Here is a 13,504-nt window from a genome sequence, read left to right as displayed (position 1 = left end):
CAGAAAAGTCCCTGTGCCCAGGGTGATGCAGCTAACCCATCTCCAGCAGCAAAGGGAAGTAGGGGCCCCCAGCCCCACGTGCCCAGCCAGGCGGGCACCAGCGCCAGATGCCAAGACTGTGTGGTTACTTTTTAATTGTCTTATTTATTTAAATATGAAAGAACATTTCACTTCTGCCCAGTGAGTCTGAAAGTTGGTCCCCTGGGGGATGACAAGAAAGCAGCTGGCTGAGGGTCAGAGAGCGGCAGGGTGGCTCTCCCCAGGAGCGTCCCGGAGCCCGGCCTGATCCTAGGGGAGACGCTGCTGCCTTCAGAAAAGCTGTGAAACCCGTGAGCCCCACCTTGTGCCCTGATGCCTCTTCTGGTAAGAAGAGCAGTGGGTCTCAGAGCCACACTCCTCGTGGGGAGGGACAGGTGGGAGCCAGGAGAGTCCTGGCCCTCCGCACTCTGCCCCGGGGCCTCAGCTGCCCTGCGAAGCCCTCTGAACGGGGCAACGTCAGCCTGGGCAGAAGATTAACAGCCCCCACCCCCCACTGAAAACAAGTACTGGGCCCTCATGGGGCCCGGCTCCTTCAGCGGAGATGAGGAAAAGCCGCCCTCAAAGGGGCTCCTGGTCACAGCTCACTGCGTGTCGCCTTGGCCACGATCACCAGCTTGGACAGCTCAGCCTTGAAGGCCCCGGGCCTGTGGGACACTGCAAAAGAAGAAACCCTTGGTCAGCCCTTGCCTCCGCAAATCCTCCGTGTCCTGAGCCGGGTGCAGCCGACGATGGGAGCAGGGCAAGGCAGGGGAGCAGTCTCCCAGTGGACTCCACAGGGGAAGGCCCCTGGCCCTGGACGTCTTACGGGTGAGGGATAGGAGAAAGGCGGGGAGGCTGTGGGACTGTCCTGAGGGCAGTGGGAGGCCATGGGAGATGTCGACGTGGGAAGAGCCGTGGTCATTTTTGCCACACTGAGAATGGCTGGGGTTTGGAGGTTTGCACTGGCAAACTTGTCTGACGCTCTTCGGGCAGGGTCAGGGAACCTGGCCGCCCCCCGCTCTGCACACCCAGCCTGCCCCCCACTCCCTGTCCATCCTCACCGCCTATGCTCCCTGGGGCTCAGGGTCTGCAGCAACCCAATCCCCTCTGTCCTTGATCTCTACTCTGAACGGGCCCCTGCCCCCACCCGGAGGACCTGCGGGCAGGTCGGGCCTCCTTCCAGGCCCTCCTAAAAGCCCCGCTTATGCTGCCCATTCCCCTCCCCTCCCCTCCCCTTGGTGCCTGGTGACGTCCACGGCCACATGGGTTCCTCATCTCTCCCCCGTCCTTCAGGACCCTCGGGGCTCCCCGACTCGGCTCAGCCCCGTGTTCACCGTCTCACTCACTCGTCCCCCCTTGCTCTCGCACCCTGAGCCCCAACTCGGGTGCCTAGCCCCCCTCTTTCTGCTCGGCATCTGGCCTGCATGGCTACAGCTGAATGGGGGTCAGAGGCCATGGGGGTCTCGGGGCCTCAGGAGGTGACCCCCGCCTCCCGTGTCATGCATGCACAAGGTCCCAACCGCACTGCTTGAAGCTGTCACGGAGCCCAGGACGGCCAGGCTGTGTAGGCGTCAGACCCCGCGGCCCCCTGCTCCCCGGCCTCCTATGGAGCTGAGTGTCCCAGGACGCAGCTCTCCGAGGACAGACTCTCATGCTCTCCGTTCTCTGCTAGGGATTGGGCAAGTGTGCCTGCCGCCCGTGAGCGAAGGGTGGTTTCTACATTTTCAAATAGCTTTAAGAAAAATCAAAGGAAAAATGGCATCCTGTGATATGGGAAAGTGATATGACATCCACAGTTCAGTGTTCACGAAATAAAGTTTTATTAGAAGGCAGCCACCCTCATTCACTGACTAGTGGCTTATGGCTGACTTTGCCCTGCGGGGGCTGGGTCGAGTTGTTTCAAAGGGGGCCCCAAAGCCGAAAATATTTACTAGGTGGCCCTTTGCAGAAGCCGTTTAGGGATGGCAGGCTCCTCTCACCACAGGGCCCCTGGATCGCCCTCTAGCGGGGGTCTTGTCCCCTCTCTCACCCACTCCCTGCTTGAGAACCTGGATTCCAGCTCCACAAACCCCTCTACATACCTGCTGTTTTGGTCACTTCAAATTCCTCGTTTTTCAGGGGCACATCGCTCTCTCTTTCAAAAGCAGCTTTCGACTGAAAGGGAACAAGTGGAAACTTTTCTAATTGGGAAGGAACACGGCTCGCTTGGCTTTGCAGAGCAGCAGAGACTAAAGCTGCATGCTTCTGCTGAAGAGCTGCGTGATGCTTTTTTAAGCACATAAAAGAGAATCCAGCAGAAGCAGTGGGTTAATCCACTTAAGAGATTGTCAACTAGCTTAAAACTTCATGCCTTCCCTGCAAATCGAAGGGAATTTTTTTTTTTTTAGTTAATTTATGGAAATGATACTAGCATGGCAGTCTCTTGCATGTAATTTTTAAACAGCAGAATTGTGTCTTTCAAATCAGTAAAAATAATAGTTTCAAAGTAAGAAGGGACCCCAGAGAGCGATTAGTTAATGGTCTGATGGACAGTCTGATGTGTCATTGGAGCGGCCACAGTCCCCGTTATACAATCAGACCCTTGCTGGGGTTGCTGGGAGGGAATTTTGTAGATGTGACGGAGGTTCATCCTGAGCTGACTTTAAGTAAAAGAGATTATCCTCGGGGACCTGGGTGGGCCTGATTCAATCATGGGGAGGGCCTTCAGGGCAGAGCTGAGGCTTCCCTGGAGGAAACCCCCAAAGCCAGGCTCCCACAGTGGAAGCCGATTCCTGGCAGCGAATCTCTTAATGCCTGTCTCCTACTGGTTCTGCTTCTTGGACTGATAAGGTGGTTTTCAAACTGTTTCAGACCCAGATGGAGAAGCAGGGGTGGACTCTGCAGAGTGGCTGGGCTCTGGAGTGGGGGCCGTGGGGGTCAGGAGCGCAGAAGGTGCTGGGTGGGCTGTGAACCACAGGTCACTGGAGCCAAGGGGCGTGGGGCCCTCCCGACACCAATGAGCCCCCCACCTGCCCCCTGGGCCAACTTCCGCCTTCACTGCCCCTGTCCCAGGGCTGAGCCCCCTGGCCCCCCGACTTCCTGTTGGCTTTGCCAGCAGGGGGCACTGGTGGGAGGCTGGCGGGCCTTACAGGAGGGAGGCCAGGTGTCCCTGGGGGTCAGCCAGGTTCCCCTCTGGGCACCGTAACCCTGGCCCCCCGCGCCTCCAGGCCTCCCTCTAAGGGCTTGGTGTCCATCTCCTCATTCCCCCCCCCGCCCCCCCGGGGTCTCCAAGTTGCAGTCCCTGGTGGCCCAGCCAGGCGGCCACCCCATGTGCAGGTGACACTCACGTAGGCCATGCCGTACTCGATCTCAGCACCCCGCACCTCCGCCTTGAACTGCGTAAAGTACAGGTAGGACTTGCCCTGGGGCCTGCGAAGAAAGGTCGGGCGATAGGGTCAGTCCAGGGCTGCGTGCCACCCCCCACCCCCAACTCTCCAAGATGGGATCTGCTGCCAGGCATTTCTGGGAAGGACAGATGGGGCGCCCTCAATGTGATCCACTGTTTCCTCTTTGCCAGGATGCTCTTCTGGCTCATTGATGGACAAGCCTCTTTCCCCTTCTGGGTAGGAGCTGTTCTAGAACGGGGCCTCTCGCATCCACTCACAGAACACTTCTCATCCAGTGGACAACATCCCAGCTGTGCGCTAGGGGTGAGGCCGGGCCACATCCCGGGGGTGAGAAGTACGGGGGTTAACTAGGAACAGGAGGGTGTCTGGGGCTGAGCGTGTCCCTGGGGGGCCGCTGGGTGGTCAGCTAAGAGGCTGCGGGCTGAGGACCCTGCTTTGGGCCAGTGCGGCCTGGGTCTGTGCCCAGGTGGAGGGCTGGTGCTCACGAGCCTGTGTGAGACGATGGTCTACAGGCGGGGGGATGCAGCCCTGATAGCTAACCTGTAATTAGGGAGCCCCCCACCCCGGCTCGCTGCCTCTGGGATGCTTCTCTCTGAGGCCAGGAGGGGGCACAGACAGGGTCTCCCCTCTCAGCGGGGCTGGCGGTAGCGTGTTGAGGACGCAGGGCTTCTGCCCCCACGAGAAGCTCCCCAACAATACTTGGTACTAAAACGCCTGCGGTTTGTAACGCATCGAACAGGAGACGGGGATTCTGCGCCAATGCCTGCAAGCGTGTTCTTTAACTAAATGTCGCTGTCGCTGCTCTCTAATGTGTCCCGTTTCTTGATCTGTCCCCTATGTTGACCCCGGTCCCCTGAGGGTGAGAGCGTGGCTGGGACTTCTATGTCAGGCGCGTGGCAAATGCTTGAGAAATCTGTTCTGCTCGGGCGACACATTCCAGGCCATGAGGCCCAGGGGAAAAGGGCCAGGAATTGGTGAAGCTCCATCACCCTCCTCCCCATCAGAGGGCCGAGCACCCACTTCTTGGGCTCATGGAGCTGGGCTCCAGGAAGTGGGATTATGAGAAGGGTGGGCACAGCGGGAGATTAAGTTCTTGAGCAAGCAATGTGACTGAGGTGACCATGAAGGGGGTGGCGTCTGGGGAGCCCGGCCCCTCTCCCGGGGCTGCGGCCACTGCCTAGACCCCACCTCCCAGTCCCCCCGCCCCCTCTAGGCCTCAGTGTCAACGTGCTTCCCTGGGAAGCCCTCCTCGCCCTCAAGTCCCACACAGGATGGCACCCCCTCTCCCGCCTGCGACCCTCCAGGGGCGCAGGACGCCGTCAGTATGGGTACCGCCCAGAGCGAAGGTGTCTCGTCCAGGAGGAGATCCCACCACCGGACCCTCGCTCACCTCCAGATGGTGCAGGTCAAGTGCTGGTGGTCTTCGCTGGTCCCCAGACTCATCTGCCACTTCTGGGGAGAGAGGACAGGCAGGTCAGTCCGGGACACACAGCCTCGCCATCATATGTCTGTCCAAGCCCACGGCACGCACCACACCAGGAGTGAACCCTGATGGCAACTCTGGACTTGGGGTGATGGCGTGTGTAGGTTCATCAACGACTGTCACAAACGTCCCACTCTGGTGGGCGATGGTTGGGGGGCAGGGGTATACAGGAAATCTCTGTGCCTTCCGCTCCATTTTGCTGTAAAAAATAAAGTCTATTGGGAAAGATAGAAACAAAAATAAAAGAAGGAAAGACAATACACCCATGCTTGCTTGCATAAGCATAGAGCAGTCCTCGGAGAAGATGCAAGATTTTAATAACCCCGGTTACATGTAGGACGTGGGTGGGAACCGGGCCGACAGAAGGCACTGGAGAGCTTCTTGTTTTTTTCTTTTTGAATGACGTGTGTTAGCTTTTTTATTTTTATTTTTTTGGCCGCACGGCATGCGGGATCTTAGTTCCCCAACCAGGGATCGAACCCATGCCCCCTGCAGTGGAAGTGTGGAGTCCTAACCACTGGACTGCCAGGGAAGTCCCTGTGTTAGCTTTTTTAAAAAATTAAATTAAAAAAAAATTTTTTAAATGGTTCCAAAACACACCGCTGCCAGTTTATTCTCATTTTCAGGGCCTCTGAAAACCCGGCCAAATGCAAGGTCTGGTGACCTGCGGCGTTTTTGTGTTTTGCTAGGAAAATGAGAGTGTCCCATCCTCTCCAGAGAGTAAAGGTGGAATATGATTGCTGATAATCTGGTTAAAGGCCAGAGCTTTTCCATTAATAGAAACGGCCATTTGTATGTTAATTATAATGCGAGTAAATGGTGACTTGGAAGTCTTTTGCCTGCAGCATGAAGGTAGAAGCCAATTACTCAGGTGGGGCAGGCATGGCAAGGGGACCTGCCCAACACATTTATTTTCTATTTAAAAACTCCTGCCCACGGCTCCAAGGCCTCTGAGCACCCGGAAACAGTTTTACGCTGTGAAATATATCTGGGATGGTTTTCCATAGCTCTTAAAAGATTCATGAAAATGAGGCTTCTTTTTTAAAAAAAAAAAATTTTATTTATTTATTTATTTGGCTGTGCCGGGTCTTAGTTGCAGCATGCATGCGGGATCTACTTCCCCGACCAGGGATCGGACCTGGGTCCCCCGGCATTGGGAGCTCGAAGTCTTAACCACTGGACCACCAGGGAAGTCCCAAGGCAAACATTTAAACTTTTTTTTTTTAATTATGAAAGCAAACAAAATTAAAACCAAGAGCTTCTTAGCAATAGGGTCAATATCCCTCTGAGTGGTCTTGTTATATGAACTTGACCTTGGTCTCGAGGCCACAGGCCGGGGTGGGCAGTAGGCGCCCTTGGTGAGGCTCAGGTTTTGGCCTCAGACACTCACACGAGGGTGTGTTTTGGGGCAGCCTGTTCAGCCCGAGCCTCTGTGACCTTCTCTGGGAGGCTAGGGGGCTCAGGATCTAAGTGGCCGGGTGTAATCGAGGACAGGTAATTGGTAACCGCTGTTATTTTTTATCAGGAGACAAGTAACATATGGTGAAATGGACCCATTTCAGTGTCTGTTCTATGAGTTTTGACAAATGTATCCACCGCCCAATCAAGATACAGATCAGTTCCATCTTCCCAGTTATCTCTCCTCCATCCCTCTGGAGTCAACCCCTTCCTGCAAATTCCTGGTAACCACTGATCTGCTCTGTCCCCATAGTTGTGCCTTTGCAAAATGCCACCTGAGTGGAATCACACAGGACATGGTCTCCTGTGCCGGTCAGTCTCACTCAGCCTAACGCATATCAGATTCACCCATGTGGCTTCATGTATATCAATAATTCACTTACCTTTAACAGCTTTATTGAGAAACAGTTTACATAACATACAATATGAGGTTTCCCTGGTGGCGCAGTGGTTAAGAATCCTCCTGCCAATGCAGGGGACCCGGGTTCGAGCCCTGGTCTGGGAAGATCCCACATGCCGCAGAGCAACTAAGCCCGCAAGCCACAACTACTGAGCCCGCGTGCCACAACTACTGAGCCCGTGCACCTAGAGCCCGTGCTCCACAACAAAGAGAAGCCCGTGCACCGCAACGAAGGCCCCGCCTGCCGCAACTAGAGAAAGCCCGCGCGCAGCAACGAAGACCCAACGCAGCCAAAAATAAATAAATAAATTTATATTAAAAAAAAAACACATGTATAGATGATATGCTTTTAAAGGGCATGCTTCAATGCTTCCTAGTATATTCAGAGCTGTGCAACCATCACCTGTATCTAATTCTCATCACCCCCCAAAGAAGTCCCACCCCCATCCCCTCCCCCAGCCCAACCACCACGAACCCACTCTCTGTGTCTGTGGATTTGCCTGTTCTGGATGTTTCCCATCAGTGGAATCACACACTGTGTGTCCTTCTGTGTCTGGCTTCTCTCACTGAGCATCGTGTTCTCAGGGGCCATCCACGTTGTAGCGAGTGTCAGTGCTTCTCCCCTTTTCATGGCTGAGTGATGTGCCCATGTGTGAAGGGACCACACTGCGTTTATCCATCATCAGCTGGGGGACACTTGGGTTGTTTCCACTTGTTGGCTACCATGAATCAGGCTGCTATGAACATTCACGTACAAGCTTTGTGTGGACACAAGTTTTCATTTCTAACGGGTAGATACCGAGGAGTGGAAGCATGGGGTCGTATGTTTAACTTGATAAGAAAGGGCCAGTTTTCCCAAGTGGCCGCATTCCCGCCAACCTTGGACGAGCTCTCTGGCTGCTCAGGATCCTGGCCGGCGCTGAGATGATGAATAACCCTGTGCCTGTGGTCACCCGGCACCAGCCGGCCTCTCAGGTGACCCTCTGGAGAAACGAACCACTGTCAGAGCAGCCTGGCCTCCCGCTCTCCCCAAGCCCAGCCTGCATCCCGGGCCCCCTGGGAGCCCACACCACAGACCCATTTCCCCTCTGTTGACGATGGCTCTAGAGAAGCGCCACTTGGGCCTCTGGGGCTTCCGTTCCAGCTGCTCCGAGGGGCATCTTGGCGGGGCCCCCAAGTGTGGCCAAGCGGATCCCGGAGAACATCTTGGATGGCCCCTGCACGTTTGCTGAGAATCCGGCCGGCTGTTTGCTCCTAAGCAGGCGGCAGGCCCGCAGCCAGAGAGCCTGTGGGTCGCACCGTTGGGTTCACGCAGCTTTGCAGTCGGCCCGTGGTCTCTCATGATCACAGTTCTAGGCCGCTGCTGCCGGAACAAGTCGGTGCTGGACGTGTCTGCTCTGCTCTTAGGTGTTTCCTTTAGGATGAATCCCCTCATCCCAAACGGGAGAATCAAGCCCGATGCTGGTTTTAGAATTTGTGACCCAGCCGCCTTTCCAAGAGTGAGCCTAGGTCTCTCCTCCTACGCTGCAGTGGAATGTCCATCCCAAGAGTCCCGTTAGGGAGGCGCGGGCGCTCTTTTCCAAGCTGCTGGCGACGCGAGGCGTGTCCTGGCTCAGGGCGGCGGTCAGGGGCCTGTGCCTTGGGGACCTTGGTCACGTCCCAGCTGGGGGAGCCAGGGCAGTCTTCAGCCTCTGGGCCACCGTGTCCTCATGTGTGAGGCGGGGATAAGGACAGCCTCCTGGGGTTCTGAAGAGGAAACGAGACGTGTATCTCTCCCAGCACAGGTCGGGCCGCCCAACAAACACCAAGGCGATGGTGCTATCACAATTTTATTGTATAACGAATTGATCACCTACACAACAAAGGAGGCATGGAAAGGCCTGACTGGGGGAGGAAGGTGCTTTGGGACTGATCTGGAGCTCGTGGCAGGGCACGGCTGGACCAAGGGGCCTGGATCAAGGCAGAATGTTCCACCACTTGTCACCATCCCACAATGGAGTGGACCACTTGGAGAAGCAGCGAGGCCTGGAGGTGGCCAAGGAAGGGGCGGACGATCGCAGGATGCCTGCTGTCCTGGAGGCAGTGGGAAGGGCGGCGATCCTCCCCAGCAGAGCTGCAACCCCCTGGTGACACCGCTGGGAAGGGTGTCACCAGGCGTTTGCTACATTTTGTTAAAATACTGTTGCTGGGGGACTTCGCTGGCGGTCCAGTGGTTAAGACTCCGTGCTTCCAATGCAGGGGGCGCTGGTTCAATCCCTGGTCGGGGAACTAAGGTCCCACATGCTACGCGGTGCGGCCAAAAAAATAAATAAAATACTGTTGCTAGGAATCATTTACTTTTATTTACAAACTGGAAATATCCAAAGTAAGGAGTGCATTTCATGTCACTCTTGCCCAGTGGTTTTCACTTGGGGACCCTTTTGTTCCCCCAGTGGACACTGGGGGGGTTGGCTGCTGGCATCGAGTGGGTGGGGGCCAGGGAGGCTGCCCAGGACGGCCCCCCACAGAGAGCGGCCCCGCCTCTAAAGTCAGCAGTGCCCGGTGGAGCGGGGGAACTCGCTCTCACCGTTTTTTGTTTTTTTTTGTTTTTGGCCGCACTGCCTGGCTTGCAGGATCTTAGTTCCCTGACCAGGGATCGAACCTGGGGCCACGGCAGTGAGAGCGCCGAGTCCTAACCACTGGACCCAGGGAATTCCCGCTCTTGCCCATTTTAATGTGCTGCCCTGAGTCGGGGAGTGGGGGTGGAAGAGAGGGACTCAGAACCAGGATGCTGGGAGGGGTAGGCACGTGACAGGCAAACATGGAGCGGTCCCCAGGCAGCCTCCATCTCTGGGACTCTCCGTTGTTATGGGACACAGTGCCATAGACTCTTCTGGAAGGACAGTAGTGTTCCCTACAGTCTGAGGGTTGGGGAGGAAAGCACAATTTAGGGGTACAAAAGATGCTTTACACTGACTTTCGCAGTGACAATTAATTCTTCCTTTTCAATTATCTTTCATTCTTTCTAACAATCACGAGGAGAAAATCTGTTTTGTGTCTCTTCTCAAACACGTGTGCTGCCCTCCCTTCAGACAGAACCAAGCGGCGGTGTCTAGCCAGAATTTAACAACAGTATTTTATCCTCAGAGTATTTATCTGTAATGGTGCATTACTGGCTGTAACAGTAGTCTATTGCTGTGTGTATTCGTTTCCTGGGGCTGCTGGAACAAATCACCACAAATTTGGTAGCTTACAGCTGAAATCTGTTCTCTCACAGTCTGGAGGCCAGCAGTCCAAAATCAAGGTGTGGGCAGGGCCGTGTTCCCTCTGGAGGCCCCAGGGGAGAATCCTTCCTGCATCTTCCAGTTTCTGGTGGCTCCAGGTGTCCCTTGGCTTGTGGCCACATCACTCCACCTCTGCCTCCATCTTCACATGGCCTTTTCCTCTGTGTGTCTTCTTTTTATCAAATCTCCCATGTGTGTCTCTTACAAGGATGTGTGCCACTGGATTTAGGGCTTACCCGGGTAATCCAGGATAATCTGTTCATCTCAAGATCTTTAACTTAATTACATCTACAAAGACTTTTTCTTAAAAGTCACAGGTTCAAGGCATTAGGATGTGGACATATCTTTACGGGGGGGGCCTCATTCAACTCACTACACTGTGTGACAAATTACCACAAATTTAGTAGCATTAAAAGCTGTGCCGGACTTCCCTGGTGGCGCAGTGGTTAAGAACCCGCCTGCCAATGCAGGGGACACAGGTTCGAGCCCTGGTCCGGGAAGATCCAACGTGCCGCGGAGCAACTCAGCCCGTGCGTCACAACTACTGAGCCTGCGCTCTAGAGCCCGCGAGCCACAACTACTGAGCCCACATGCCACAACTACTGAAGCCTGCGCGCCTAGAGCCCATGCTCCTCAACAAGAGAAGCCACCGCAATGAGAAACCCGCGCACCGCAATGAAGACTAGCCCCCGCCCGCCGCAACTAGAGAAAGCCTGTGTGTAGGAACAAAGACCCGATGCAGCCAAAAATAAATAAATAAATTAAAAAAAAAAAAAAAAGCAATGCCCATTCATTAGCTCACAATTCTGTAGGTCAGAAGTCCGGGCAGGGTGGGGCTGGGTCCTTTGCTCAGTCTCATAAGCTGACATCAAAGTGTCAGCCAGATTGCGTTCCCACCTGGAGCGCTGGGTCCTCTTCCAACTCATGTGGTTGCAGCAGAATTCATTCCTTGCGGTTGGAGGACTGAAGCCCTCGTTTTCTTGCTGCCGGCCGGGGGCCGCTCTCAGCTCCTGGAGACCACGTCCTCCCTCCCACGTGGTCCCTCAAAGCCAGCTGTGGTGCACTACGTCCTCCTCGTGCTTCGAATCTCTCTTACCTCCTCTTCTGCCTCCAGCTGGAGAAAACAGCCAGCAAGGAACTAGGGACCTCAGTTTCACACCGAAAGGGACCGAATTCTGCTAACAACTGGAATGTGTCTGGACGAGGGTTCTCCCCAGAGCCTGCAGGTGAACACCCAGCCCAGCTGACACCTTGACTGTCGCTTTGTGAAGCATCCAGCTGAGCCAACCGGGACTTCTGACCTCCAGAACCGTGGGATAATAAATGGGTGTTGTTTTAAGTTGCTCAGTCTGTGGTAATTTGTTACTCAGCACAGAAAATGAACACAATACCCTTAATAGAGGCTCATGGGAATGGCAGAGTCACGTCTCACATCCTTCCTTCTATCCAGACGTTTGTTCACTCCGTGGAATTATGAATGGAATCTGCCATCACTATGTAACTTAAGCACTGTCTTTTATTGGTTAGGTAAGAATAGTCTGATGTCCAGTGTCCCCTAGAGAGCATCTCTGTATGACAATGGATATTGTCGTACTAAACCACGTAGAATTTTGAACAACTCACCTCATTGGTCCCTCCTTGAGATGCGTAGGTGAACACACAGGTATATTTGTCCTAGAGAATGGAAGGGAAAAAAAGTCTCGGTAGGAGATAATCGTTAGTGCTTGAGGTACAGGGTCTCAGGATGTCCTTCTGAGATCCAGAATCAAGAAGATCCTACTTTTGAGTATCTGCACTCAGAGAAAGGAGGTGGAGCCAGATCCCTCTGGCCAGCCCTGCAGGGCCTTCCAGTGTCTGCAGATCTGGAACTCCCGCACCTGTCTCCCTACTTGGGAGATCCTGGGTCAGGACAAACAACCCAGATGGCTTCTGGGGGATGAAGAACAGGAAGGGGGAGGTCACACCCCCCTCCAGCACCCACCCGTCTAGGAACATGAACTTTGGAAGCAGGGGCACCTAGGGGCCCATCTCTGCTCCACTGTGGACCTTGGACAAGTGCAAAGCTTTCTGAGCCTCTGTTTCTTCATCTGTAAAATGGGCCTCACATAAAGAATTTGGCACAGTATCCTTTGGTTATAAGGAAGTACTCAACAAATAGTGATGATTGACATCGTTGTTACAGGCAGGGAAAAGGAGACTGGGAGAGGAAGCGACTTCTCCAATAAGCTAGGGACGGGCTAGACTAGACCCAGGCCTGCTACCTCCAGGTAAGGAGGGCCTGGCCCCACATTTCAATGAAAAAGACGGGGGGGCCTTGTGCAATGGAAGGAAAGAGCAACGCCTGTCCACTTCCTCCCTGGTCAGAGCTACAGCGGGACGACCTTCTGCAGGCCCTGGAGGCATATGCCCATCAGCCTCCAGCTCCCCTCTCCCCATCGCTGGGCCCTTCCTGCCCTCCAACAGCGAGGGAGTCTCCTGGGTCTGGGGGATAGGGCTGCTTGGGCACGCTGGGCATGAGACAGGAATTAGGCACGAGGCTAGTGACCCAGCCCTCCCAAAACCGCCAGCCCCCCCAAAACCGCCAGCCCCCAGGAGCCCCGCCTCCCTTCTTAGTTCTGTCAGGCCTCGCTACCAAGTCCCGCCCCCCATCCTCAGGCCCTACCCACGCCGGTCCGCGACCCCTCAGGCCCCGCCCCCGCCGGTCCGTTTCCCCCCCTCCCCCAGATCCCGCCCCGCCGGTGCGCGCCCCCTCCCCCCCCCAGACCCCGCCCCGCCGGTCCGCGCCCCCCTCCCCAGGCCCTGCCCCCGCCTGCACCATTGCTCAAGCCCCCGGGGTGGCTGAGGCACATACCCCAGGGCCCACATTCTGGGAGAAGGAGTGCACCACGCCGCCGGGCCGCACGTCAAAGGCCACCGTCGTGGGCTCAGACACCGCCCGTGCCGGCCTCAGCGCCACGGCCACCAGGAGCAGGGCGGCCCACAAGCTCACGGCGCCGCCGCCGCCATTCCTTCTTCTGCTGGGCGCCGCCATCTTGGGATCAGGTTCGCTGGGCAGGGACGGCGGACGGAGCGCGGCGAGGGACAAGTGGGGCGTCCGCCGGAGGCCACGTCGGCGTCGACACGACCACGTGATCCGGAGCGCCCCGCCCGTCTGTCCGGGCCGCCATCTTGGGGCGGGGCTTGGAAGCACAGGGAGGGTTCTAGGGTGCGTGAAATTGGAACAGGTTCCTTGGTTTAGGGTCCATTCGTCCCTCACTAGGCAAGTGATTGACCCTTCAGCTCCTCCAGTTCGTACATGTACAAGGAGTGAAGGAAATAAAAGATCACCACTAATATTCAGATTAGTACATATAGGCAGAATGAGGGAAATGACAGATCACCGTTGAGCAAACACCTCATGATTGTTACAGCCAAGATCCGTGGATCGCTGCTAAAACCTGGTGGGGGAAACGTATGGTGAGAAACAAGATATTTGCGTTGTCTCAAAGTATTTTCC

At 55.5% G+C, this 13,504-nt stretch overlaps 1 protein-coding gene across 1 annotated transcript; it reads right to left on the bottom strand.

The window, feature by feature from the left end:
* Positions 1-135: 135 nt before the first annotated feature.
* Positions 136-13,097, bottom strand: MYDGF (myeloid derived growth factor). Its single transcript, XM_036847909.1, has 6 exons — positions 12,860-13,097; positions 11,632-11,682; positions 4,795-4,856; positions 3,345-3,426; positions 2,100-2,172; positions 136-693 (listed from the first exon to the last, which is right to left on the bottom strand). The coding sequence occupies exons 1-6, from the start codon at positions 13,037-13,039 to the stop codon at positions 614-616; spliced, it is 528 nt and encodes a 175-aa protein (XP_036703804.1). The 5' UTR covers positions 13,040-13,097; the 3' UTR covers positions 136-613.
* Between the last annotated feature and the right edge of the window lie 407 nt (positions 13,098-13,504).

This window comes from Balaenoptera musculus, chromosome 3 (genome assembly GCF_009873245.2).
Source record: "Balaenoptera musculus isolate JJ_BM4_2016_0621 chromosome 3, mBalMus1.pri.v3, whole genome shotgun sequence".
Lineage (NCBI taxonomy): Eukaryota > Metazoa > Chordata > Mammalia > Artiodactyla > Balaenopteridae > Balaenoptera > Balaenoptera musculus.
This window is presented reverse-complemented; position numbering and strand designations above follow the sequence as displayed.